Source organism: Eremothecium cymbalariae, chromosome 1 (genome assembly GCF_000235365.1).
Source record: "Eremothecium cymbalariae DBVPG#7215 chromosome 1, complete sequence".
Lineage (NCBI taxonomy): Eukaryota > Fungi > Ascomycota > Saccharomycetes > Saccharomycetales > Saccharomycetaceae > Eremothecium > Eremothecium cymbalariae.
Window position 1 is genome coordinate 270,185 of NC_016449.1, and position 25,602 is coordinate 295,786.

A 25,602-nucleotide genomic window follows, 5' to 3' on the forward strand; every position below is an offset into this window, starting at 1 on the left:
CTACATAATATTATGCACTATCCACAAAGCAAATTATAATGTTCAATAGACTTCGATTAGCCTAACAATATGTTTAAAGTAGAGCTTTCACATGTTGCTTTGCGGTTCTTGACATTAGTCGGATTTTACCTAATTAATCATATTAACATTAACAGTAGAGATATGCTTTTAAGAAAATAAAAGGGAGGAAATTTTAGAGTACTTAGTACGTAGCAAGTAGAGTTAGTACAACGGTGAACAAGGAATGAATTTACGGGTTGATGAGCATGATCCAACTCAACCTTTATTGAGTAATCATGTAAATGATGAGGGTTTAGAGGAGCAATCTACTACCAGGGTACGTAGGAAGAATTCAGTGGCATCCCAGTTCGTAAGAGCAAGAAGCACGACCATAAACAGCTTAAGAAGTACATATGAGACAGTGAAAGTGCACAAGACTCAGTTTGTGCTTATTCTGCTTTCCGGGGTTTTAGTTTATACTGGGTTTCTGTTGGCTTTTATGCCAAGTACTTCTATTTCTAGGGATTTCAGGAGATTTCATTTCAGTAAGCTTACCAAAGAAGAAGCATATAGAATATATGTGTCTTCATTACTAAGTAGTAATAATGCTAAAAGTCATTTGCGGAATTATACTGCCCACCGGCATTGGGCAGGGGATATGAGAGCTTTACACTATACGGTGGAGCAGCTACAATTGCTTGGATTTAAACCTAAACTGGAATCATATTATCCATGGTTGAATACCCCTATCAATACAAGCGTTAGTTTATGGATAGATGGCGAACTCGATTATAGTGCTAGTATGATTGAAGATTTTCTAAACGATGACCCTAGTAGCTCACGGGAGGACTCTGTTATGTCCTTCATTGGCTATTCCGCAAATGGCAACGTCACGAAGCAATATGTCTTCTGTAATTATGGGAACCTTGAAGACTACGAGTATCTATTGGCTAGTGAAATTGATCTCAAAGATAAAATCCATATAATCAGGTATAGTTCCGTCGCTAGAGGATTAAAGGTCAAAGTAGCCGAAGAACACGGGGCTGCTGCTGTGATCCTTTATACCGATTCTTTTGATGATGGACCTATAACAGAAGCAAATGGTTATAAACCTTACCCACATGGGCCAGCAAGACACGAGAGTAGCATTCAGAGAGGCACCGTTTTGTACTTTAGTGATCAACCAGGAGATCCAACAACTCCTGGCCGTGCTCCCAAGTCACCAAACACCACTAGGAAATCGCCAAAAGGTAAAATTCCGGATATTCCTTCGGTTGCTGTAAGCGAACGAGAGATTGCTCCAATATTGAGACAGTTGAACTATAAAGGTGTCAAAATAGGGCGTGGTGGTAACGTACGTGGATTTGAATACTTTACCGGTCCTTCTGATCCTAATACTAAGGTTAACGTTTATAATCACCAGAATTACGAAATTAAAGAAATTACTAATGTAGTTGTAGAAATACCGGGATTGCTCTATGATAATGAAGTTATCATCGGAAATCACAGAGATTCTTGGACATCTGGTGGTGCAGGTGATCCGAACAGTGGAAGCGCTGTACTTTTGGAAGTTGCACGAGGCTTAAGTGCTATAATTAAAAAGGGATGGAAGCCACTAAGAACAATTAAATTAATCAGCTGGGATGCCGAGGAGTATGGTTCGATAGGCTCCACCTCATATGGCGAGGACCATGCTGAAGATATCACTGCAAAAGCCGTTGCTTATTTGAATCTTGACGTAGCAGTTATAGGTACAGAATTTGGTTGTGCTGCCAACCCATTGTTAGAAAGTCTTTTTGTCCGAGCTTCAAAGTATACACCTTTTAAAAGACAAATAGATGTTACACTCTATGACTATTGGAAATCAAGTTCAAACCTGAGCACTAAGGTACTTGGAGCGGGCTCGGATTTCGCAGTCTTCCAAGATCACCTTGGTATTCCGTCCGGAGATGTTCGTTTTACTACCAATATCACAAAAGACGCTGTATACCAGTACCATTCTAATTATGATACCTATACTTGGCTTGAAAAATATATTGACCCTGGATACCAATTGCACAACACTTTAGCAATATTTGTTGGTATGTCTACACTGATGATATCCGAAGATGAGTTACTCGATTTCAAGACAAGCAACTACATGGCCACCATTTGGCATCACTACCAGGATTTGTACGGCCTTGTAAACGTAACTTTCCCCGAAAACACAAAGATTGCATCTCTCTCAGCCGCTTTATCAGATCAATTACAATTGGTAACTTTCCATTCAAGCTATCAGTTTGATGAAAATGCAAATGATTTGCGCAAGGATGTTATATGCGAGTATCCATGGTGGAAATTTTACAAAAAAATTGCTATCTACAGACGTCTAATAAACACAAATAAAAAGCTGAAGCAGCTAGATCGTATTTTTTTAACTGAAAGAGGACTGAAGGGCAGGCCCTGGATGAAACATTCTATTTTCGGTCCTAATAAAGTTTTAGGGTATTCCGGAGATGTTCTGCCAGGTCTTCATGAAGCCATACTCTCCAAAGATTCTGATGGAGTTATTGAATGGTTAAAGATTCTATCTACACAGATTGACTATGTTACTTCTTTATTAACTGTTGAGATCTGATATGTCAACCGGACGGGAAGTTTAGTTTTCAAAGGTTCCTTGAAAATTCAAAAAAAAATTGTGTTAGTTCTAGTCCTAAATTGTTCATATATTTTCTACACTTATAAACGAACTATAAAGCTTAAAAACCAATGTTTCCATCAGCTATGAAGAGGGCTTTATTTCCTTCTTATCGTTCATTCTCCACTTCTGCTTCCCGTTTGGGTACTAAAGTCTTCTTTGATACCTCTATTAACGGTTCTAACGTTGGTAGAATTGAATTTGAATTGTATGATGAGGTTGTTCCAAAGACGGCGGAGAACTTCAGAGCATTGTGCACAGGTGAAAAAGGTTGGGGCTATAAGGGTGTTCCTTTTCACAGAATTATCCCGCAATTTATGTTACAAGGTGGTGACACTGACTTAACCAACGGTTTTGGCGGTAAGTCCATCTATGGTAATAAATTTGCCGATGAAAACTTTGTTAAGAAGCATGAAAAGGCAGGTTTACTCTCTATGGCTAATGCCGGTGCAAATACGAACGGCTCTCAGTTCTTCATTACCACTGTTCCTTGTCCTTGGTTAGATGGTAAGCATGTCGTGTTTGGAGAAGTTACCAAAGGTATGGATATTGTTGAGACTATTGAATCTTATGGAACAGCTTCCGGTAAACCCAGAGCTAAAATTGTGATTGAAGATGCAGGTGAAATCAATGAGGTTTGATTTGCTTGTTTATAGTTGTATTCTGTGAATAGTACCTAGTCTCTGTTTTATCTAGGCCTTGAGTCTTTTATGTTAACTATATCTATATGTATATATATACATATAACAGGTTTGCATGATTGCTGTGCAAAAAAGGCGGAATGACAGCTTCCACTGAATATATCTAGGCTAGGTTCTGATACATAGATTGCTTACTAGTTGATTCGGCAACAATTTTTCAACTGCCACTAATTGATTAGGAAAACCGTCTGGTTAAGTTTAGAAATATAAAATTACTTTGCCCAAAGAAGACACAAACAAGCATTGTGATCCGGTCGTAATCGTTTAGGAAGTTAATACTGGATTAAGCTCACAAATATATATATATAACCAAGTGTCTGTATAACAATTTATGCGTTAGTATGTGTCCATATATATATGATTGATCGTTACCCTCTTTTGCCATTTTCACTAGGTTCACTTTCGGCCTGCTTCAGGGGTCTCAACTCCATCATACCGTAGTTCAACATGAAACATTGGTAAATAGACCATTGGGAATCGCAAGATCAACAGCAAACTGTGTTGGTATGTCACTAGAGGAGACTATTGGAAAGATTTCATTATATGACGCTAAGAAGTATTTTAGGAAGGCTCAGAATGTTGTCTTTAACTACACTGGTATGGAGGCCAAGGTTCGTGAAGCCACCAATAATGAATCGTGGGGCGCTCCATCTAGCTTAATGGCACAGATTGCTCAGGGGACCTATAATTATCGAGAGAGGAAGGAGATATTAGGAATGATATTTAGGAGATTTGTTGAAAAAACGGCTAGCGAGTGGAGACAAATTTATAAATCAGTTCAATTATTGGAGTATTTGATTTATCATGGATCAGAGGGGTTCATCGATGATGTAAGGTCCGGCTTAAATTTGATCAAGATGCTAGAGAGCTTCCATTATATTGATTCGCAAGGGAGGGACCAAGGGATCAATGTTAGAAATAGGACACAGGCACTGGTGCAGCTTCTCAACAACGATGAACAGATTAGAATTGAAAGGAAAAAGGCAAGGAGAAATGCCCAAAAATACACGGGTGTTGCTGGCGGCAAACCTTCGTATATTCCTGATAGTTTGGTAAATTATTCTGCAGGATTTACCAGCTCCTCATCCAATGCTATCTCTGTAAGTGCTGATTTTGACGGAGACGACGATCCAGATTACACCAAACCTGCCCCTTACAATTCTGTAGGGAATGCATCTCAGTTCCAGGAATATAGCCCAAAAATGGAAAAAGCAGGTAAATACGATGGTGATAGCGACGAGGAGTTCAGCGATTTCCAATGTGCTGTTCCCACACCTGGAGAAACATCACGAAGTAACGTAAATTCTCTGGTTGATCTATATCAGTCTTCACCTTCTTCTGTGAGAAAACCCTCTGTAGATTTGCTTTCACAGCATCATCAACCAAAGGTACAAGCTGTAAAACCAGCACTCTCTGATTTGAGTGATAAGAAGGGCGATGTATTTAGTTCTTTGTTTTCTACAGCAAAGATGGAGCCTGGCCTTGAGCCTAAAAGTGAGACATTAGCACCCGCTTCATCTCGTGGGACTACTGAAAAGATGAAGCGAGACGACATTAATTTCAATACCAGTGACGATGAAGACGGACTATTTGGTGATTTAAAGTCGGCCCCAAATCCATCTTCAACAACTACAACCACAAAGACCCCTCCCACGACAAAAGAAGTTGATCTATTGAGTTTCTGATTTTATATTGGCTCAAATAAGGCTATATATATATGTAAATAGCTGGCACATATATATATTCATATAGGAATTCAGTTAATATATTTAAACTTGTTTGTTTTATTATTCTGTTAACCTAGTGAGATAATTTCCAGCTTTTTTGGTTTGTCGCCAAGCCGGTTTAATACAGTACTAATTCCATGCCGCACTTTACAACTACACTGTTTTTAAAATAACACCTCCTTAGAACATCATAACTATGGCCATTTATTCCTTTTGGATATTCGACAGACACTGTATGTGAGCTTTAGTTTATTATTCTGAATCTGTCTTAGTTACTAACCGTTTTATAAAAACTAGGTAATTGTATTTTTGACAGAGAATGGACATTAAAGGCGGATAGTTCTAGTGGAACTACAAACTCGAAGCAAAATGAGGACACTGCAAAGTTAATATATGGTATGATTTATTCCCTTCAGTCAATTTCTAGGAGAATATCATCTTCAACAAACTCAGTGAAAACAATATCTACTGGTAAGTACAGAATACACCTACTGCCCACAACTACAGGGATTTGGTTTGTTTTGTTCAGTGATCTAAAGCAACAGGATTTATCACAAGTATTACAGTATTTGTATGGAGAGATCTATGTAAGATATGTGGCCAGGAATATGTTATCACCGGTTGATTTTGCAGAGAGTACCAACGAGACTAGGGGTCAAGGGTTCAGAAAAATCAATAACAGGAACTTCATTCGAGCGGTAGATCGCTTTCTTGGCCCAATGGTGAGCCAACTATAATCAATTCCAGTAGCCATTCCCCTTACAGTATTTTAGATATATTATATTCAGTATTTAACATCACTTGATAAAAAGTCAAAACCCAACGTGTTGGTTAAATTTTGTAAACGGTAAAGAGACAGAATATCGGAATACGTATTATGTATGTATATGTCTAATTATGCATGATGAGAACGCATTCTTATTGATGTTAGTGAGTTTGCTATTTTAGCTGATTGAATAGCACGCTTCCGCAGACTTCTTCGTTAAAGGCATCGTATTCATTTTCCACGAATGCATTGTCAACCAAATAATCTGATAGATAATCTATCATATGTGCGGCGGCGGTTGGTTCTCGAGCTGCTTGTCCATTAGTAATATGAAATGAATGTGTCTTAACGGGGCTTTTGTGTATCGAATTAACCTTTATATTATGTAATTTCTTATCCCTCTGATCCATTATGCTTGTCATTTTTAGCAAATCTGACTGAAATTCATGTAAAGTCCCGTTATGAAAAGCATCGAATTTCAAATAGTCTCTAATATCCTGCTTTGATATATGAGAGTTTATATCAAACGTGGTTGTTGAAGATATATCATGTAAAGATTCAAAAGATTCAAATGGACTATCACCATCATATATACAAGTCCTTAGTTTGTTAGAGTAAGTATGAATGAATAAAGCAGCCACATACTGCAATTTAGAAATAGCCCTGTTGTATGGAAACTTCTCGTTTAATTCATCCAAAAATATAGCAAATCTCTGAAGGACGGGTAAAATTTCAACCGTGGATGATTTTAAATGTTCGAAGGATGGTACAGTTATTGACGTATACCTTAACCGTAAAAGAGCCATTCCCATGGTGTATACGACTCTAGAGATATTCAAAAGTGGAAGTGAAACAACAATATTGGGATCCAAATCCAGCAACCCTTTGAGGGCAGAAAGGGACTTTTGGGCCGCTGTTGTGAATGCCTTACCAATATTCTCCGGTAAGGACGCAGCAGGATTGGTATTCTTTAAAAAATAGCTCGAAACCACAGACTCGTATACATATGCCTCCACAGTATAAAAGTATGTCATATTATTGAGGAAGCGTGCAGGTATCTGCATTTTAATAACAGTTAATTCTTCAACCAAGACATTGATCAAATTTTCTTGGTCAATGGTAACAAAATCACCATCTGAATTTTCACTTAGCATGGTATAAGTTCTATCCAGACATAAATGCAATTTTGCAAATGTTACTAACATTTGATTTTCCTCCACAGAGTACAGTTCAGAAACGTACTCGCCACTCAGAATATCATTACAAGCCTTCTCCACCATGGGAAACCACTTGAGCTGGATAGGCTGGTGCAAAAATATAGAGATACTCAAAGAGCTAATATACACCAGAAGTATCAACCGTGGATAGTCAGGGTCTTCCTCAAGAATAGTGCCAACTTTGTGTTGATCGTGATTCTCCCCAATAATGGTCAACGATTTGTGCATATACGCCACGCTGAGTTCTCTAACCAAGTTGTAACAAAGGTAGTTAAAGTGGTGGTATCTGGACTTATTCGACCATTCAGGAAAGTTGTACCAAAGACAAAGCAGGATTAATGATTTCAAGAGTTCGACCGCCTTCTCACCATTTCTCATGCAATAGTGGGTAATATGAGTAAGCACAAGGTTATCCAGCTTCATGTTGATTAGTTCGAGTCCTGGGGAATGAGGCATCACAACAGATGCAACAGCAAGCAGAGTAGAGAATAAGATAGGCTGCTGAAGCCTGAACTGCTTGATCGAGTCATACTTTGGAATACGGATAAACGATAACTGATGCTCACTAAGCATGTATTTTTCATAGAGCTCTAAGCGATGCATTGCATCCTCTGCCGAGAGAATACCAATTGCAACAGGATCACTGGGGATGGGAATCGCTGCCGCAGATTCAACGAACAAATTCCATTTTTTAGCTTCTATGCTTAGCCTTTCAGAAACGTGTCCTAATTTCTCTTTAAAACAGTCCGATAGCATTCCAAATTCTTGTCGCAAAAGGGCCTTTCCTCTGTCATCATCGTCGTCGTTTTCTTCTACATCTTCACCCTCCGGGTCAGTTAACTGATCATGATCTACAGAACCATGAACAAGCGACGGCGGTGGGAACGGAGCGGGCAAAGTCGATACACCCGGTGAAACCCTCGCCACATCGATACATTGGTTCGATGGCCTCTCAGAAAATACTTCCAATGGCGAAGCATTATCCCAGTTCGTCGACTGGGGTGCCTGGTGGCGGTGTATATCCTTGGTGACGTAATGCTGTGACTGAGGGAAATGACCTTTATCAGGAAGTCGTGAATTCCGCCCAAGGATCAACACTGAATGCATCATGTTCCCGTTCTTAGCGGCAGAAGCGGCGGCAGCAGCGACATGATTAGAACGCCGCTTACGTCTTGTACGTTTTGACAGATCAAACACACACAGCTTCTTGAACTTTAGGCACCGGGTACATGGTTTACGGTATATATCGTTCGCGTCAGTCGGAATACAACGCTGCTTCACAGCGTGACAGCTTGAACACGCAAAAGTGTTCCGTTTCGGTTTCCCGTTAGATCCAATCTCCTGCGACACAGGATTCGTGTATCTGGGATCGTCAGCTGGTATACCAATGATATTGGCCTTGCTGGAAACGCTAGCGGAGTTCATAGAAGCTGTCGTATGGGAAAAATAACAAAAGGGTTTAATTGAAGTTTCTCAACAACCAATATGTTCGGGAAGATGAACGCCTTTAAGTAAGTTAAAAAAAAGACTTGCCAAATTATCTTGGAGTCCTTTTATAATTACTGACAATGAATATATTGTTCGTTTGCTGCTGCTTCTAGATTCATTGATCATTAGTGTGAGCTAGAATGATTACCGTAATCCTGAAACGAAGTTCATGCCCTTTTTCTGGACATAAGATAACACGCTGAGGAAGCTGTGTATATGAAAAAGGACCCATCCACTTGCTACCCCTCCGGCCCCCTTCCGACTATCCCCCCTCCAACTCTCAATAGGAACATACCTACTCAAAGCTCCGAAACTCACGCATAGATTTGGTACATCTCTCGATGAGCTCCCAAGCAAAAAAGAAAGTGCCACTTTTGCCAAGTCAGTAGCTAAATTTGGAATGCTGCTGCTGCTCTACAACCGCTCCCTACCATTCTCTATGCATTTTGGAAAACCATCTAGGGATTAGCTGTATAGGGTTATAATAGATATTCACCATGTCTCCAAAAGGGAAGGGAAAGGCGGGGGATCTGAGACAGTATAATATCCTTCATTGCGTATTATACACAATACATAACAAACAGCGTCTGAACATTTCCCGATTCTTTTGTAAACATAATTGATATAGGATCTTAAGGGGGAAAAAGACAGATGAGGAGAAGAAAGAGATCACGTAGGCGTTAATCTATAATCAAGTGCATTTAGGGATGGACAACGAACTTATACCGAGAAATCATGCGTTGTTTTAGTGTCCGTTTCATAGCAAACGGGTTTTGGAAGCGTTGTGTTGCTGTAATAGTCTGTTGCACTGCAAAAGAAAAGAAAACTAGGAACGAAGAATTCGAGATCCACGCTCCCCATGCTTTCTTAGAGATAGTTGCGTTCAGGAGGTTGTGCGTAGGAAAATTCGTGTAGATTAAGGCTTGGTGTTGTCACATCATGCCTCGTTTGGTAAGCTTGTGGTTTCCAGATCGGGCATTATCTTTATCGCAACAGAAGGTTTCTTTGCGTAACTTCGTAACAGGAGATAGGAATGGTGACAGTGCTCGCAGGGTGAGATTGTTCCAGGTTGCTATGTGAACAGGAGGTGGTCCAGGATGAGACAATCACGGACGCTGGACAGAGTAATAATTATGTGAACAAGGGTTCCGTTTCAATGGTCCCTTTTTGAAAAAGAAGCGTGGATGAGTGTCAAAAACAACGGTAGCGGAAAACGGTTCAGTAGGGGTCTTGGGGGGTGTGTCATGGCGATAATGCTGGGGAGACAGACATGGGCGAGCGAAATGTGGATAAGCTGCGCTATTGTGGGAAGGGCATTTGCGAGCGATTGATTATATATTGTATATTGTGTTTGTGTGGCAGGTGGGGGGGGGGGGGGGGGGGGGGAGGGATTTTGATTTGCTTCAGATCAAGAGAACCGAGTGGCAATCTTTGAAGGCAATTAATAAGGTATAGTGTTGTGGAAACGCAGAGGTGACGTGAGTGGGCAGAGGAGGTATGCAGCGTACAAGGTACATAATCAAAGTTTAATGGCAATAGGTGTAACAATGAGTATCTGTTTTTGATGATAATTGAATATAAGATATGAATGCATATGTAACGATACTACTACACACGTTGACGACGAGTCGGATTTAGAAATGAATTTTCGGAGAAGCCTTTGCCGTTCTTTTAGCTCGTTTTAGTGGGTAGTATTATTTTTTTGTTGTTTGGTAGGTGAATGAACCTTTGCTTTTAAGGAAATTTTTTTACCTTGGTTATTTGATACAGGTGACAGACCCCTCTTGTAGACGGGGTATGTCGTCCTGTTTTACTTCAGTAGAGGTTGGAGAGGCTTTTGCACGGTTGTGAATCATGTGACTCTGGACCAAATGCCCTGCAGCCAAGGCTGAGCATAAGGATAGTTCACCTGCCATTACTGCGCATGCAACAACTTTAGCCAACTGGCGGGCGTTAGTACCTGGTTCTGTAGGATGCGGACCACGGACGCCTAATAAATCTAGCATAGCACTCTGAGGCTCCAATATGGTACCACCACCGATTGTCCCGACTTCGATAGATGGCATGGAGACAGATATTCTCAAATCGCCGTCAATTTCTTTCATCAAGGTCATGCAATTTGAACTCTCTACGTTTTGCGCAGGATCTTGACCTAGAGCTAGATACACGGCTGTCACCAAGTTTGAGGCATGTGCATTAAACCCACCAACGGAGCCTGCCATGGCTGAACCAATCAAGTTTTTGGAGATGTTTAAGTCAACTAAGGCATTAACGTCACTTTTTAGAACTTTTTTTACTACGTCACCGGGGATAGTTGCTTCAGCAACCACACTCTTGCCCCTGCCTTCTATCCAGTTGATAGCAGCTGGTTTCTTGTCAGTGCAGTAGTTACCAGAGACAGCTACGATCTCCATGTCATCCCAGCCGAATTCTTCGACCATCTGATTTAAGGAGAACTCAACACCTTTTGAAATCATGTTCATACCCATAGCGTCACCTGTGGTGGTTCTGAAACGAATAAATAGCAAATCTCCGGCAAGAGCAGTTTGAATATGTTGCAAACGAGCGAACCGGGATGTAGAATTAAATGCCTTTTTAATTTTGTTTTGGCCATCTTCAGAGTCTAGCCAGATTTTGCAAGCTCCTGATCTGGCCAAAGATGGGAAACGGATACATGGACCTCTTGTCATTCCATCTTTAGTTAAAACAGTGGTGACACCACCACCTGCATTTATTGCCTTACAGCCACGCATGGCTGAAGCAACCAAGCATCCCTCGGTAGTGGCCATTGGAATATGATATGGAATTCCGTCAATAACCAAAGGACCAATGACACCAACAGGTAGCGGCATGTAGCCAATAACGTTTTCACAACAAGCACCAAAAACACGATCATAGTCATAGTTTTTATATGGCAAACGTTCCGTCTCTAAAGCAGGAGCATCCGCCAACTTAGCCAGAGCTTTACGACGAACAACAACTGCACGGGTCGTATCACATAATTGCTTTTCCAATGCGTATAACGGAAGTTCGCTGTTCACAATTAACGAGACAAGTTCCCTATTTCTCAATGTTTTCACACCACCTTGTTTCATGATTTCTATCAAGGTTTCTAATGGCCGGATTGGTTCTGACTCATCTTCAGTTTCAGTCTCATCATCTGAAACTGTAACAGAAGAAGGAACTGAATCCATAATTTTAGTTTCTGATGAAGATACTGTGGATTCAGATGTTCTTTCAGAGGGAGGAGCAACTATTGGCGCAGAACCCACCGCGAAATTAGAGGACTTCTTAAGTTTCTTTTTACTATTCAATTCATTGGTTGTAAATTGGGTGTGTATCCTTGCAATATTCAATAGATATATGTTGATAGAGGCGCTAATGGCTAATGCAAACAAAACCAACTTACTAATAAACCTGTCCCTGATCGCCACACTAACATAACGTAATGAAGATAAGATGGTATCCTCCAACTGGAAATAAACTTTCATCGGTTCATAGTACTGGATAGGTGGCATGGAAATTACTGCAGAATTAACGATTTGTGCATCAATAAACGATGGAATTGAACAATCATACTTCTTGGAGTACAGATTAGAGAATGTTTTATATGTCCACCTCGAGCCAAACTTATAGAAATTCACACCAATAAAACCTAGAACAATTAGAAGTTTTAGAAGTGTAATGCTAGTGTTAGAAGCGATTAAAGATAGCATTGATTTAGTTTCAGCATCAGATATAATGCCTGCAGTGGATTTTATAACACCATCCTCTTCTAAAGCTTGTTTGATGACAGTAGATCTGTGGATCAGATTAATTTCTAGTTTTAAAGCCAACACAGCTGAGTAGAAAGTGCAAGTCAACAATAGATCGTATGCTAATATCAACGTAGCCAATATGCAAAAGTTGGTCAACACTTCCAAAGAGGATGCATATAATGAACAACCACCAAATGCTAACATGCACGAAAAATGGTCTTGAATCAAACGTCCACCCTCTTCTAACACGCCTTCATAAACAATATCACCAGCGTTTACTCTCTTAGAGACTCCAAAACTTTTGAAATGATTCACAACATAAGATGCAAGCTTAATTTTATGACGAAATCCAACTACTACAACGACAAACGGTATCCCCTCGATCAAACTCAATAAAGAAACAGATCTCTGTAGAACACATTGGCAAGTGAATAATGCGAAAACAAAAGCAAAAACAGAGTTGAATAACGCAGATAAACCTATCCAGAACCTTGATCCTACCTTTCTCATATCTAAGAACAAGCCCAAGATAGTGTACAACATGCCAAAGTAGGCTGAGCCGATGATGAAGACATCAAAGGGCTCTGCATTAGAAATTCTCTCATTTAGATCTGTGTAGAAGGTCAAAATGTAATTTTTCACATCGTAAATCTTGTGTCTATGAGCCCTCAATTTCCAAACAGCATCCTGTGTTTTCAATACTGGAGGTAGCTCCAAGGTTTCTTGCAATAAATAATGTGTATGTCCCTCCTTGTACGCTACATTATCCAATTCCGGAATCTGCTGAGAGGAATTTTTGGAATCAAACTCAATCTCCAAAAGATAGTAGTGATTAAAACCGGACAAATTTTGTAGTTCCTCGGTAGATAAATGTGTCCATTTGCTATCCGAAAAGGGCCGAGAGTAATGAACGCAGTCATTTTGCAAAGCATCTATGCTACCAAATTGATTAAATATACTTTTGGAATCCAGCTGCCAGCCCTTGAAGTAATGTTCAATAACTGATAAATATGCAGTGGACGCTAAAAGTAACGTGATCATCAATATGTGAATAGGATGCTTCGCACATACGTACGATGTGAAAGCGAATGGCTTCACCAAGTGCTTGGTCTGCTGGAAAAGTAATGGCATAATAAAAATATGTTTCTTTCAATGAATGTTTCACAAGACGCTCAAAGATGAAGTGAAAATTGATGCGTACTTGGTAATTCGTACTCCCCTTGCTGTTCCTGCAATCGCAAGTTCGGGAACTCAAAACAAGCCTGAGTAGCCTTTATTATACTAATAGGAACTGATGGACCTCTCTTTCGTGCCAGTCGGCTCCACGCATATGAGAATCACCTCAAAAATTTTTGTATTTCTCGGCTCGATCAGAAAACTGAACGAATAAAAGACCTGCAGAATAATACACTGAATAAAATGTCGAGCAGGGAAACTAAACGATACCCGTATGACGTGATATCTGGGATTCTTTGCTCCACGACTTAATACGCTTCGCGTTTGATAAAGATAGGAACGTCAAGTTCTAATCGCCAATAAATGGATGATGAGAACTGAGGGAAATGTATTGGAAAATGACTTCAGATACTTATTTGGTTCTTCAAAAACTATTATCCAGTTATCTTTTGTCCTATCTTCGATAGTATCCTTGTTATCTCCTGTAAAGAGATTTGTATGTGCGGGAACTTGGCGGCTAATAGTCGATGATCTTAAGTTGTTTAACTTGCTTTGTTAGGAAATATGGGAAGTAAACACCTTAGGGAGCTCGTAAATCGAATATAGTTATAGAGCGGGTTTGATGCCAGCAGTAACTCCAGTGCTCGCAGTTAAATCGACTTACTTAAATGGTTTGTTTGTTCTTTTCGCAGTTATACGTCTGGTATTCTGTATGTTGTTTATTTATGTCAAAGTTATTTTTTTTGCCACCAGATTGGCTAGGTAACTTGACAGAAAACATAGTAATAATTATAGGCACATGGATGTGGCAAGCAGTTACATAAACGAGATGTTGATTAAACCATGTTTGAAAAGTCTTGGTGAAGCAATGTTGTTGTGTGCTTTGATTTAAACTAGTTTATATTTATGATTGAACACTAAGCCTCCTTCTTTTCACATTTTTTTTCTTTTTACTGTGGAGGAGACAGTGTACTTCGGGTGTTCTGGACAATTCACTATATATCTGTATATGTTACACAATTAAAAATAGTTTAGAGTATGTTATTCATTTCAGAGAAACTAACTTCACATCAAAGGTCAATTCTGAGTTCGCTGGAATACCAGGTAGGGCTTGTTTGCCGTAGGCGTATGCTGCAGGAATAACAATTCTACGTTCACCTCCAACAGTCATACCTGCGACACCGATATCCCAACCCTTAATAACCTCGCCGTGGCCTAACTTGAAGACAAATGGCTTGCCGCTGGTATTTTTGTCAAAAACCTTACCGTTCTTTAGTTTTCCAATATATCTCATACCGACTTTAGTACCTTTCTTGGCGGTTTTTCCAGTGCCGACGACACGGTCTTCGATAACGACGCCACCTTCCAAAACCTTAGTCTTTGGAGCTTCATTTTCTTGGATCTTCTTAGATGGACCTTCTTCTAGATCATTCTTGAATTCGACTTTCTTGTCCTTCTTGTCCTTCTTGTCCTTCTTGTCCTTCTTTTCTTCCTTTGGCTCCTTCTGTTCCTTCTTAGACTTCTTGATTTCCTTTGGCTTAAAACTGACGTCTACATCTTCGACGGCCTTTCTCTTACCTTTAGAGTTGTCCTTTTCAATCAATTCCTCGATCTTTCCCTCGACATCGCTAACATCTTCCATATCAAGGATATCCTCTTCGTCTGGAGTCAAGTCGTATTCATCGCTATCGTAAACTTCCTCCTCTTCAGAATCATACAATTCTGGGTCGTCGAATGGGTGCTTGACGTAGTTACCGGACAATGAAATACGGTAAGAACCAGTAACGACAAATTGCACTTCTTCCTCTGGAGCAATAACCAAGTCCAAGGTTTGCTGGTACTGGTTTTCTGGGGAAAGGGTAGCCAAGACAAATTCTTCGAATTCATCTTCATCTTCCTCGTCCTCATCTTCCTCGTCCTCATCTTCCTCATCCTCCTCCTCGGAAGATTCCTTAGCATCCGTCTTGCCCTTCTTGCCCTTCTTATTTCTTATTTCTTCTTCCTTTTCCTCTTCCTCTTCCTCTTCCTCTTCCTCTTCCTCTTCCTCGTTATCTAAATCATCTTCGTCAAAATCACCCAAGATATCATCCTCCTCATCAAAATCTGGGTTCCTTCTGATAATTCTTAAAGTAGAAGGTTTCTTTTCGTCATCTAAGGGTTCAGGATCGATAGCAGCCATCGTAATACGAATTGTGACAGGAGTGACCACATCGATAGCCGGAGTTGGAGAGTATGGCTCGATATTCAAGCTGTAAGTTGCCATTGGCAGTAAATCAGACATGTTTGCAGGTAATAAAGAAATTATAGATTGTGGTCGTGTAGCTATTCGCAATACATTGAAGAGAAAGTTAGTTGCTCATCTCATCTATTCGAGAAGCTACTGTTTTATGCGAAAGAAAATTTTCAACAAAAAGAAATATCATAGGTGAAGAGCTGATTCCTCAAAAAAAGAAATTTCAAGTCTTCATAAAGATTCTAGTCAAACCATTATAGTACAAGACATCACGAATACAAATATAGGACGAGCTAAAGATTGCTACTGACGACCCGATGGAGTCGTTTTGATAGTTATCAAGTCTACTTCCCATCTGTTGCGACGACATTATTTGGGATGCCAGCAGCTTTGATTCAACCCCAGAAAAAGTAAGGCGCTTCTTACTTGAGCTATAGATGTAATACAGCTTGAGACTTTATGTGTGATATTAAAATTGTATACACTTAAGGTAGAACCCTAAAATAAAAAAATGTTATGTAGAAACAAGCGCTTATTGACAAAAATGGTTTAAATTTAGAATTTCAATAAGTGTGGCTTTTCACCGTTCTTCAATGAGAAGGAAGCTGCCAAGTATTGCTTCAACAATGGGGTTTTCTTAATTTGAGCCAACAAAGCCTTGTCAACAACCTTTTGGTCTTCAACACGTTCAGCCTTAACCTCCTTCTTTTCTTGTTGTTCACTGAAGAAGTTAGCCTCAGCCTTTTGCTTTCTGGTTAGCTTTTCTCTGGCAAAGTACTCGACATTGAACTTTTCAACATTAACATCGTCTAGCGAAACCTTAGTAGAGGTAGCAATGACATATCTGGCGTTAACTCTTCTCAATGGAACACCGTTAGCCTTGAATGGACCAGTGACCAACAAAGTGTTGTCTTCCAATTGCTTCAAGTAGACAACTCTCTTACCTCTGAAACGACCTGCCAACAAGATCAAAACAGTACCTGGGACCAAAGAAGCACGCAACTTTTGTGTTCTGTTGGTCTTTCTGGTTTGCTTTTGGGCAGGAACGTCTTCGGATGGATACCACTTTGGAGCCTGTTTGATGAATGTTAGTAATCCTGTTCCCAACTGGATACTCTTTAAAAGTCAGATATCCCTGTTGAAGATGCTTGGTCATTATAACCATGGATAGCCGTGTTAAAACTTAAATATGGCGTACCTCTAAGTACTCATTATGTTCTGGATTGAAAAATATTGTGAGCCACAGTTAATCTTCATCTTTCATGAATATGGATCTTCCACTAAGTGTAATTACCAAAATACAGAAAACCCACCATGGGGGAACTTCCAAACCACTACAACACTTCACCAAATCATCTAACAGCATATCATAAGACTCCATCATTTATTAATAATAACATACTTTTTGGGCACTCATTTCGTCGATGGTTTTATTTGTGTAAAGACTTAGTACTAACAATACACACACACTGCACTTTAATGTTTCAATAACTTTTTTGCAAGTCGCTCGCTATTCACTGTACTGTCACCACGAGGAAGCGAACCAAGCGAACTCTCTACACCGGCGGTACTAGCAGCTGGGGCGAAGTCGCTAGCTGGGCTCACTCGGCGTGGCGGGCTGCCTAACATTTTCAGCCTAGCGCAGTGGGTCCAGCCTGGACGGCGCGAACACCGCAACGGGAACTCGCAACGAGCCCCCGGCGGTACTTGCTCTCTGCAGGAAGGGATAGGCAGGGACCTTTGCGCTTCGCGTTGTCCTGGTGGGGACCCTGCCTACGGAAAGCAGTTTGGGCAGGAACTCCAGTTAGTAGGCTAAAATGAGTTTTTCACTAGACGTTGAATTGAAAGCGCTAGGCACGACATCGAAAAAATTGATCTGTTGCATATGTACGGGTGTAGCAGTCATATGCATATGCTGATGTAATCGATTAAAAGACATTTGTTTTGTCATATTGAAGATCGTCCATGGATTGACTACTAATAATGATGATCTATCGACGTCATTAGCATAAAACGTAAAATTGTATTCTGAAGAGATGATTATACAGAACAAAGAAGTGAAGTTACATACCTAATACATATTTTATTTATACGCACAACTATAAAGTATATTCAGATGGCACAGGCGGTAGAGGAGGAACATCATCTTGTGCGTACTCGATTTTAAAGATGATATGCCCAGAACCCAGTTTTATAGACACTTGACTGTCTTGTTTGAGTTGAGGATCTCCCATATTAATTTGTGCAACACCCAGATTAGTATCCTTGCTGAAAGTGTGATGGGCAACGGCCCCAAAGACCAAATTTGCTTCTGGGGGTGCTTTGAATTCACATATTTCATTATGAAAAATGCAAGCGCCGGTAGCATCAGCTTTCTGTTTTTCTGACCTGTAAAGATGTTTCATCTTGCCATCTTTTGCAAGTGAAATTCGTACTTGGACAGATTTTCCGAGACCTTCAGCACCAAGCAAAGTCACTCTACCGGGATAAATATTCTGTGGGATTAGCGGACGAAGACTGCTGCTAGCCTGCGATAGATTGCGCTTACGCATTGGACCTGGTGAACCGCCAATACTAGTAGTATCATTTTTACCGCCGGAAGAGGAGTTCTCATGTGGAGGCTCTGATTGAACAACAACATAACTATTGTTTGGAGTAGCATTCGGAGGGCTAATGAAACTGTCACGTTTATTCTCAGAATCACCGCTGTCTTTGGTTTTTAGGGGGGATTTAAAGCTACCGACGCCTTTCAGTAAACGCCCACCTTTTTGCAAGCCACCTATCCCAAAGTCTGCGACGTTTGTAGCTACACCAAATCCGGCGGTAGCGACATTAGCAGCTGCACCTACACCTGCACCGGCAACTCCGAGACCAAAATTGGCGACTGTACCGACCGCTTTCAACGGCATGGAAGCGAACGTTCCCTCTGAGATGTTCACTGCGGGTCTGATGTAATCTGGAGTAAACTTTGTTTTGAAATAAATCCTACCTTGAGGCACCAACGGCAAGGTAAAAACTTGCTGTTCCAAAGGGACTAAGTCAGACAGCGGAAATCTCACTGTACAGAGTAAGTCATTAGAACCACTTCTGTCCCAGTCATAAACTTCAGCGATAAGAGTGCTCCTGGTTCTTGAAGCAATAGGCACTTTCGTATTAGCATTCCACACCGGTGAGAGTGACTTCTTAATAATTTCCGTTTTGAAAAGTTTTGTGCCGTCAACTTTGATAACTGTAAAGGGATCAGACATGCCATTTCTGTCATGAGCTGGCAGATTCTCTGCTGATACAATGTCCAACTCCAGAATTCCAGTGTCAGTAATTAATTCAGTATCCGGCAATTTAGTTGCACTTGGCGAAAATAGACAAACTAGATCAACAGTAGACCCCTTAAGATCTATAGTGGTTGGACTGTCGTAGCTCTGATTCAACAATTGGAGAGTTGGAATAGTGACTTCACTGATAACATCATCAATATCTTTAATAATTGGTTTTTTGGTAACCCTAAATGTAGTTATACTGTGTTGCAAATCACGAACAAAGTATTCTCCATGTTCTGATTGCAGAGTACCATTTTTGGCTCTACCAGAGACGGATGCAGGGTATGCGAAATCATCACAGAGTATCTGTAAATATGAATCATTCTTCGATAGTTTCCCAGTTGAAATTTTGAACGATATAATCCCAGAATTATACGAAACCAGTTGACTAAAAGTCATTTTTTCTTTCTTCGATAGCTGAGCTAGTTCCTTATCATCCACATCAACTTCTACAACCTCATATTCTGAAGGATTCTTTTCCATTTCAATCTTTAAATTTGCTTGTTCAGCGTCAAACTTCTCTTGTTTTTCAGCAAGTTTCTTCTCTAGTTCCTGCACTCTTTCTATTTCATGAGGAGCATACACAGGGAAGGTTGGAATGAAGGTAACGGACGTTCTTAAGATATTTCCAGTGGCCTTTTTGGATTTATCACTCAATGTCCACTCTAAGATTTTACCATCGGATCCAGCAGGTGTATATCTGTTAGTTGTAGGATCCTTAGGCATCAAATTGCCAGTTGTTAAATGACAAGTTCCAATGAAACGATCTTTTCCAATTTTTTGATAGTCGAATAAGTCGATAGTCACAATTTGATGTTCAGACGTGATCGGGATGTAAACGATATCATCAAAAGTCGGATTACTTGTTTCTGAATAGAAATTAGACTTGTATACAACAGACCTATCAGAACTGATCATGAAGTATGGATCAACATCACCAACGCCTTCCAGTTCGTCCCTAACCAAGGCATCACGAATGTGAATTCTCAGACCACCTAGTGGATCATGAGCAGATTCAGACTTGTTTAGTGTATCTTCTGGGATAGGAACCGATTTCCATACAGCACTAAAGTAAATTTCACCCTGTGGAGAACCTGTAACATATTGCTTGTCATTTTCAGCTACAGACATAAGTTCTGAAAATGGCGCAATGAATTCACACAAAAGAGTCTTGCCATTTATACGCTCGTCGTATATCCTTAAGGAAAATTCGGCATCTCGCTTCGAAGGAATCAAGATCTCAAATGAATCCTCCCATGAGGGTTCATTCATATGTCTTAGAGTTCTGTAATCCCTGACTTTCTTTCCATCAATGAACAATTCTCCACAGGGGGATAATGAACCAGTAATTGAGCTGGCGGTATTTAAGTATTTCACTTTGTGTAGCGTAAATTTCAAAATACCAGCATCAGTCAAATTTGCTTCTTCATTTTCAATAGCCGTATCATCAGAGTCAGAAGAAGCAGCAGAACTATCGTCTTTCTTGTCTTTTTCAGCAACAGGGAACCATTTAATATCGTATTTCAACAGGCCTTTGGATTTTGCACCATTTTTTAAGTCAGCAACCAAACCTTCTTGGGAAGACTGTTGATAAAGATCTGAGAGATCAAATTCCGTTTCTCCAATTAGCGTGTTTTTACGAACACTGTTCTGGTTGAAACATTTCAAGTACAATTTCTGCTGTAGAGAATTGATCAACAAAAACTTTGTTTCGTCCCATGTAGGTGAAGAACCATATTTAACAGCGGAACGTATTTCTTCATCCATACCAGTGACAGTGTTCTCAGTTGACAAGGAAATGAAACAATTGGTGTCCGCTGATTTGAACCCCTTGGCAGACTTAAGAGTAACAGCCACAATACCAACTGCATCTTGAGACTGCATTTCCATAAGCTCTTCGACATCAATATCATAATGGTTTGGAGCATATAACATTGGACGAGCATTAGAGTCAATCATACTCTTCACAAATGTCTTTAAACCTGGCAAGAAAGACATAATATCTAGACCTAGAGTATCACCACCAACAGGCTTCAAAGCGAAGTCGATTAGAGGCGGCTCTAAGAACGAAACCGATACTGTTTTAATATTAGGGAAAACATCCCCAAATTTAAGAGTGATACGCATCTTGCCTGCAACATTAATGTCCTCCACAAGAACGGGTAAAGACTTTGAAACAAAACTTTTGCCCACAGTAACCCCTAAGGCGATTTTAGGGTTAACCTTTGACTCGGCCTGTTTAGCGGTCATATCAGACACATCATTTGGAGTGAACGAAAACTTCCAATCCATTTCAACAACATCCTTACCCTTTTTAGGGTACGATCTGATATTATCGATCGTAGGGGCTTTCGTACCAAGAGTAAACTCATCAAGAGATAATGCATCAATACCAAACCCCGGTGCAGATCCAGCTAATTGAGGGTTGGCAATGTCCTTTACCTGTTGCGACAAAACAGGCATATATATGACCCAGAATTTGGCCAAAAAAGTATTCAACCAAACCGAAGTCTCTAACCGATCGCCAAGGGTTTCCTCCATATCAACTCTTTTCAAGTCATCCCTTATATTCCTCTGAAAACGGCGAAGTTGCGTACGATATACAGAACCTGTACAGAAAAAGACGAACCCTAAAGCCCACCAACAAAATCCACAGTACGATAGCAACCAAGCAAAGAAACAAGTGCCAACAATAACCCCAGTATTATGGTACCAGTCGTTGTATAAAATTTCCGTAATATAAGCCCTAACCAACTTGTTATTCTCAGTCACCGGTGAACCCTTTCCACTTTTAGCGAAAGACCCAACTTTCGACCAAGGGAAGAAATCCTCTGAACTATGTTCCCCGGATACATCTAACAGAGCTTGACTTTCACGGCTAGCCCTTTCTGAGTCCCGTAGAGTAGACTCCTGGAATTGGGTCTTCTCAGGAGCAACAGTAGCATTAGTACCCATTGAAACAGGCTTGCTATCAAGCACTGGAGGCAAGGGCTCTTCTTCTGCCGATGACTTCATTACTATTCTTTCAGCTCTTGTGTCGGCTTTGATATCACCTCCTATAGGCTCTCCATTATAAGGTATTCCACTAGAACGCCCTTCCGTTATTACCATCACAGCACTTCTATCCAGTGAAGTTACAGTCGACGTAGTAATAGAACCATGTGGATTAACAATCTGCCTCGACTGAACAGGCGCAGAAGCTTTTTCACCCATTAATCTAGTTAGCTAATTGACGAATTTTGACTTTCTTGTTCTATGAACCAAAAGATGTGGAATGTGATAGTAACTAGCTAAATAACTATCCCATTAGCTGGCTTTTTTAAGGGCTTAATTTGTTTGCTCTTCATCTCCTTTGCTAAGAAGAATTCCATATTTGACAACTTGTTTAAAGGGGTGGAAAAAAACGGCTCACAATGATAAAGGACACCATAATCAAAATCACGACGTTTGCGCCATCTGTATCATTTAGTACATATAGAATAGTAGGACGAGTTGAAAAGGGTTAAACACGTTCTTATGTATATTCAGGAACATTCTTCATAACCGACCATCAGTGAGGGAATGTATTAAGAATGGTTTCTGCAAGAGGGGCATGTTTGTGACTTTCAAAATAAGTTGAAATGGTGGAGAGAAACCTACGTTCTTAGTATATGTAGATTGGTTATATTATAGAGAGCTGAAGTTTACACGTGTTACTTGGGGTGTTGGTAGTTCAGTAGTTTGTGGCCAAGTCTAGTCTCTTATTTAATGCTGTTTGTAGTTCTTGGCAGGTGAATATTTGTGTCTCGAGAAGCTTATTCATGAACAAGTGATGGAAGTTTATATTGACGTCTCCCAGACGGAAAGAGCAGTAGACTAATTGGAGGCAAACTGATTCGGACATCCTATGCAGTTTATATTCTTTAAGTTGTGCCATTAAATATTCGGTGCATTTTTGCACAAATTGTAGTAGATGCAGGCTAGTGGGGACTTCTTTCGGGTTCTCAGACACCTGGTCGAAAAGGGGAATGAATAACGATATTGTCTCTGCATGGAATAGAGAGTTGAAAACAGATAAAATGCTGTATACGTGTTCTCGGACACATTCTATCTTCCTTTTGAAGAGTAGTTCCTTTACTGTTTCTGTGACTGTTTCATCAATGGCATAAGAGTCTATTTCTGACGTAATGAATTTGTATCGCATTGACAAACACAATTGCTGTAATGCGGAGGAATTCCCACGTAAAGGGTCAATGAAAGATAGGTAGTTTGTAATTTTCTTTAAAGTGTTAATAGTCAGGTTAGTGCTCAATAACTTTACAAGTCCTTGTAACATTGTCTCTGATATGTCTTCCTGAACAGTGGATACCACACGTGAGACCAAGTCTACGTTAGGGAATTTATTTTGCAATGAACGAGCATGCGAGTGACAGAGTAAAGCTTCCTGATAGTGTCCGGTCTTAATGCAAGTATTAACAAGTGCCGGAATTCCCAGAAGATCGTTGATCCTCTCAATGTTCTCTAATACTAGAGTTAGACTACCGCATGACTTTGCCTCATAACATTCCCTTAGCTTACCCAGTGCATCGTGAAATGCATCCTCCTGTTTATTGTTCTTTGCATATTCGCCTAACTCTTCTATTCCCTTTATCACTAAAGCTAAGTCTGTGCCATTAACGCGATTTGTTTCACTAGTTTGCGTTTGTGTGTTGTCCAGCTCCCAGAGTTGGTCAGTCTCGTTGGATATACGGCTCAATTGTGACTTGATCTCATCGTCGGACAGTTCTTTGAGAATAGAATTCTTCGCCCCAATCAGCTTCTCCTTCAACTTCTTCTCGAGTCTAGCAACCTCAGCGTCTGTTTCGGCTATATCTTCTATGACCGATCCTTGTAGAGGTTGCGAAATAAAGTACTCATCGTAATTTTCTCTTGAAGTAAGAATTGACTCAATCAACTGCTCAGCTTCAATGGTATGGTTCTTTTCGCCTACCAATATATCTTGAATTACTAATTCCATTGGATCCCTTAACTTAAATGAGGTACTCAACTAATTTTGATGTATTAAAGGTAATTCGTAATGGCCCAATCTGCTCCTTTCCATCAAACAATAATTTCAAAACAAAACTCCGAAAAACACCTCAAAACACTTTGTAGCGTCTCAATATATATATATATGACCGGTTAAAGCGCTGCAAAGTCAAATGATCCGCTATTAATCCTGGGTATTATAGCTAAATGAATGCATATCTGTAGGGTCCACATCTGACTTCAAACGAGATATATATCAACAGTCATGTTTAACGATAGAAATAAGTCTAAAATAATTGCTGGTCTTAAAAGGGGTAGAATATCTATAACATAAGTACAGAGAAGCCGCATTTTGCTCAGTCATACAGGTGATATCAGAAGCTTTAGGAGGTATATTGTTGATTGAATAGGTCTAAGGGTGTTATTGTTCGACATGGAAGGTATATTTTTTAATATTGATAATGGATTCATTGAAGGTGTGGTCAGAGGGTTCCGTAATGGTCTATTAACGACTAATCAGTACCTTAATTTAACACAGTGTGATAATTTAGATGATTTGAAATTGCAACTTTCATCAACAGACTATGGCAATTTTTTGTCAAATGTGTCATCTGAAGCGTTGACCACTTCAATTATTCAAGAACGTGCATCTAATAAGTTGTATCAAGAGTTTCAGTATATTAGAGATCAGTCTAGTGGAAATACCAAAACTTTTCTGGATTATGTGACATATGGATATATGATTGATAATGTTGCGTTGATGATTACGGGTACGATTCATGAGAGAGACAAGGCTGAAATTTTATCTCGTTGTCATCCTTTAGGTTGGTTCGATACGTTGCCCACCTTGACTGTGGCAACTGATTTGGAGTCTTTGTATCAAACAGTTTTGGTAGACACTCCATTGGCACCATATTTCCGTGACTGCTTTAATACTTCTGACGAACTAGATGACGTCAATATTGAAATTATTAGAAATAAATTATATCGAGCCTATTTACAAGATTTCTACGATTTTGTGACTACTGAAATCCCGGAACCTGCGCGTATGATTGTCCAGGAGATGCTAGATTTTGAGGCTGACAGAAGAGCTATAAATATAGCCTTAAATTCTCTGCAGTCTTCGGATGTTATTACTTCAGAATTAAAACGTGAGTTATTACCCAGTATAGGAAAATTGTATCCTACGATGACAGAACAGATGGCCACACAGGCAACTGACTTTGATTCTTTAAAATCTATTCTCAATAATGTCCATGAATATCGGGGCATCTTTGAAACCAAGAATATTGAGGATCAATTCTATAAAATTGAAATGGAAATGTGTCGCGATGCATTTACTCAACAGTTTACAGTATCTGCCATTTGGGCATGGTTGAAGTCCAGGGAACAAGAAGTGCGTAACATAACATGGATTGCTGAATGCATTGCACAAAATCAAAGAGAAAGAATAAATAATTATATATCTGTATATTGATAGAGAGCACATTTATATTATATTTATACTGTAAATATAGTAAGTGTCGTCATCTATT

General features: G+C 39.9%; 11 protein-coding genes across 11 annotated transcripts; 5 read left to right on the top strand and 6 right to left on the bottom strand.

The window, feature by feature from the left end:
• Positions 1–244: 244 nt before the first annotated feature.
• Positions 245–2,617, top strand: VPS70 (putative zinc metalloprotease; the record flags this gene model as incomplete). Its single annotated transcript, XM_003644152.1, has 1 exon — positions 245–2,617. The coding sequence occupies one exon, from the start codon at positions 245–247 to the stop codon at positions 2,615–2,617; it is 2,373 nt and encodes a 790-aa protein (XP_003644200.1).
• Positions 2,618–2,748: 131 nt separating this feature from the next.
• CPR3 (peptidylprolyl isomerase CPR3) lies at positions 2,749–3,318 on the top strand (the record flags this gene model as incomplete). Its single annotated transcript, XM_003644153.1, has 1 exon — positions 2,749–3,318. One exon carries the CDS (start codon positions 2,749–2,751, stop codon positions 3,316–3,318), a length of 570 nt encoding a protein of 189 aa, XP_003644201.1.
• Positions 3,319–3,884: 566 nt separating this feature from the next.
• On the top strand, positions 3,885–5,063 carry ENT3 (Ent3p; the record flags this gene model as incomplete). Its single annotated transcript, XM_003644154.1, has 1 exon — positions 3,885–5,063. One exon carries the CDS (start codon positions 3,885–3,887, stop codon positions 5,061–5,063), a length of 1,179 nt encoding a protein of 392 aa, XP_003644202.1.
• Positions 5,064–5,301: 238 nt separating this feature from the next.
• On the top strand, positions 5,302–5,842 carry BET5 (TRAPP subunit BET5; the record flags this gene model as incomplete). The annotated part of the gene is made up of 2 exons (XM_003644155.1): positions 5,302–5,338; positions 5,403–5,842. The coding sequence occupies 2 exons, from the start codon at positions 5,302–5,304 to the stop codon at positions 5,840–5,842; spliced, it is 477 nt and encodes a 158-aa protein (XP_003644203.1).
• Positions 5,843–6,044: 202 nt separating this feature from the next.
• Positions 6,045–8,513, bottom strand: WAR1 (War1p; the record flags this gene model as incomplete). The annotated part of the gene is made up of 1 exon (XM_003644156.1): positions 6,045–8,513. One exon carries the CDS (start codon positions 8,511–8,513, stop codon positions 6,045–6,047), a length of 2,469 nt encoding a protein of 822 aa, XP_003644204.1.
• A 1,820-nt stretch (positions 8,514–10,333) lies between these two features.
• On the bottom strand, positions 10,334–13,465 carry HMG1 (hydroxymethylglutaryl-CoA reductase (NADPH) HMG1; the record flags this gene model as incomplete). The annotated part of the gene is made up of 1 exon (XM_003644157.1): positions 10,334–13,465. The coding sequence occupies one exon, from the start codon at positions 13,463–13,465 to the stop codon at positions 10,334–10,336; it is 3,132 nt and encodes a 1,043-aa protein (XP_003644205.1).
• A 1,090-nt stretch (positions 13,466–14,555) lies between these two features.
• Positions 14,556–15,791, bottom strand: FPR3 (peptidylprolyl isomerase FPR3; the record flags this gene model as incomplete). Its single annotated transcript, XM_003644158.1, has 1 exon — positions 14,556–15,791. One exon carries the CDS (start codon positions 15,789–15,791, stop codon positions 14,556–14,558), a length of 1,236 nt encoding a protein of 411 aa, XP_003644206.1.
• A 507-nt stretch (positions 15,792–16,298) lies between these two features.
• RPL6A (60S ribosomal protein eL6) lies at positions 16,299–17,160 on the bottom strand (the record flags this gene model as incomplete). The annotated part of the gene is made up of 2 exons (XM_003644159.1): positions 16,299–16,817; positions 17,146–17,160. 2 exons carry the CDS (start codon positions 17,158–17,160, stop codon positions 16,299–16,301), a joined length of 534 nt encoding a protein of 177 aa, XP_003644207.1.
• A 682-nt stretch (positions 17,161–17,842) lies between these two features.
• On the bottom strand, positions 17,843–22,273 carry TCB3 (Tcb3p; the record flags this gene model as incomplete). The annotated part of the gene is made up of 1 exon (XM_003644160.1): positions 17,843–22,273. One exon carries the CDS (start codon positions 22,271–22,273, stop codon positions 17,843–17,845), a length of 4,431 nt encoding a protein of 1,476 aa, XP_003644208.1.
• Positions 22,274–22,772: 499 nt separating this feature from the next.
• COG8 (Golgi transport complex subunit COG8) lies at positions 22,773–24,056 on the bottom strand (the record flags this gene model as incomplete). The annotated part of the gene is made up of 1 exon (XM_003644161.1): positions 22,773–24,056. One exon carries the CDS (start codon positions 24,054–24,056, stop codon positions 22,773–22,775), a length of 1,284 nt encoding a protein of 427 aa, XP_003644209.1.
• Positions 24,057–24,500: 444 nt separating this feature from the next.
• Positions 24,501–25,544, top strand: VMA6 (H(+)-transporting V0 sector ATPase subunit d; the record flags this gene model as incomplete). Its single annotated transcript, XM_003644162.1, has 1 exon — positions 24,501–25,544. One exon carries the CDS (start codon positions 24,501–24,503, stop codon positions 25,542–25,544), a length of 1,044 nt encoding a protein of 347 aa, XP_003644210.1.
• Between the last annotated feature and the right edge of the window lie 58 nt (positions 25,545–25,602).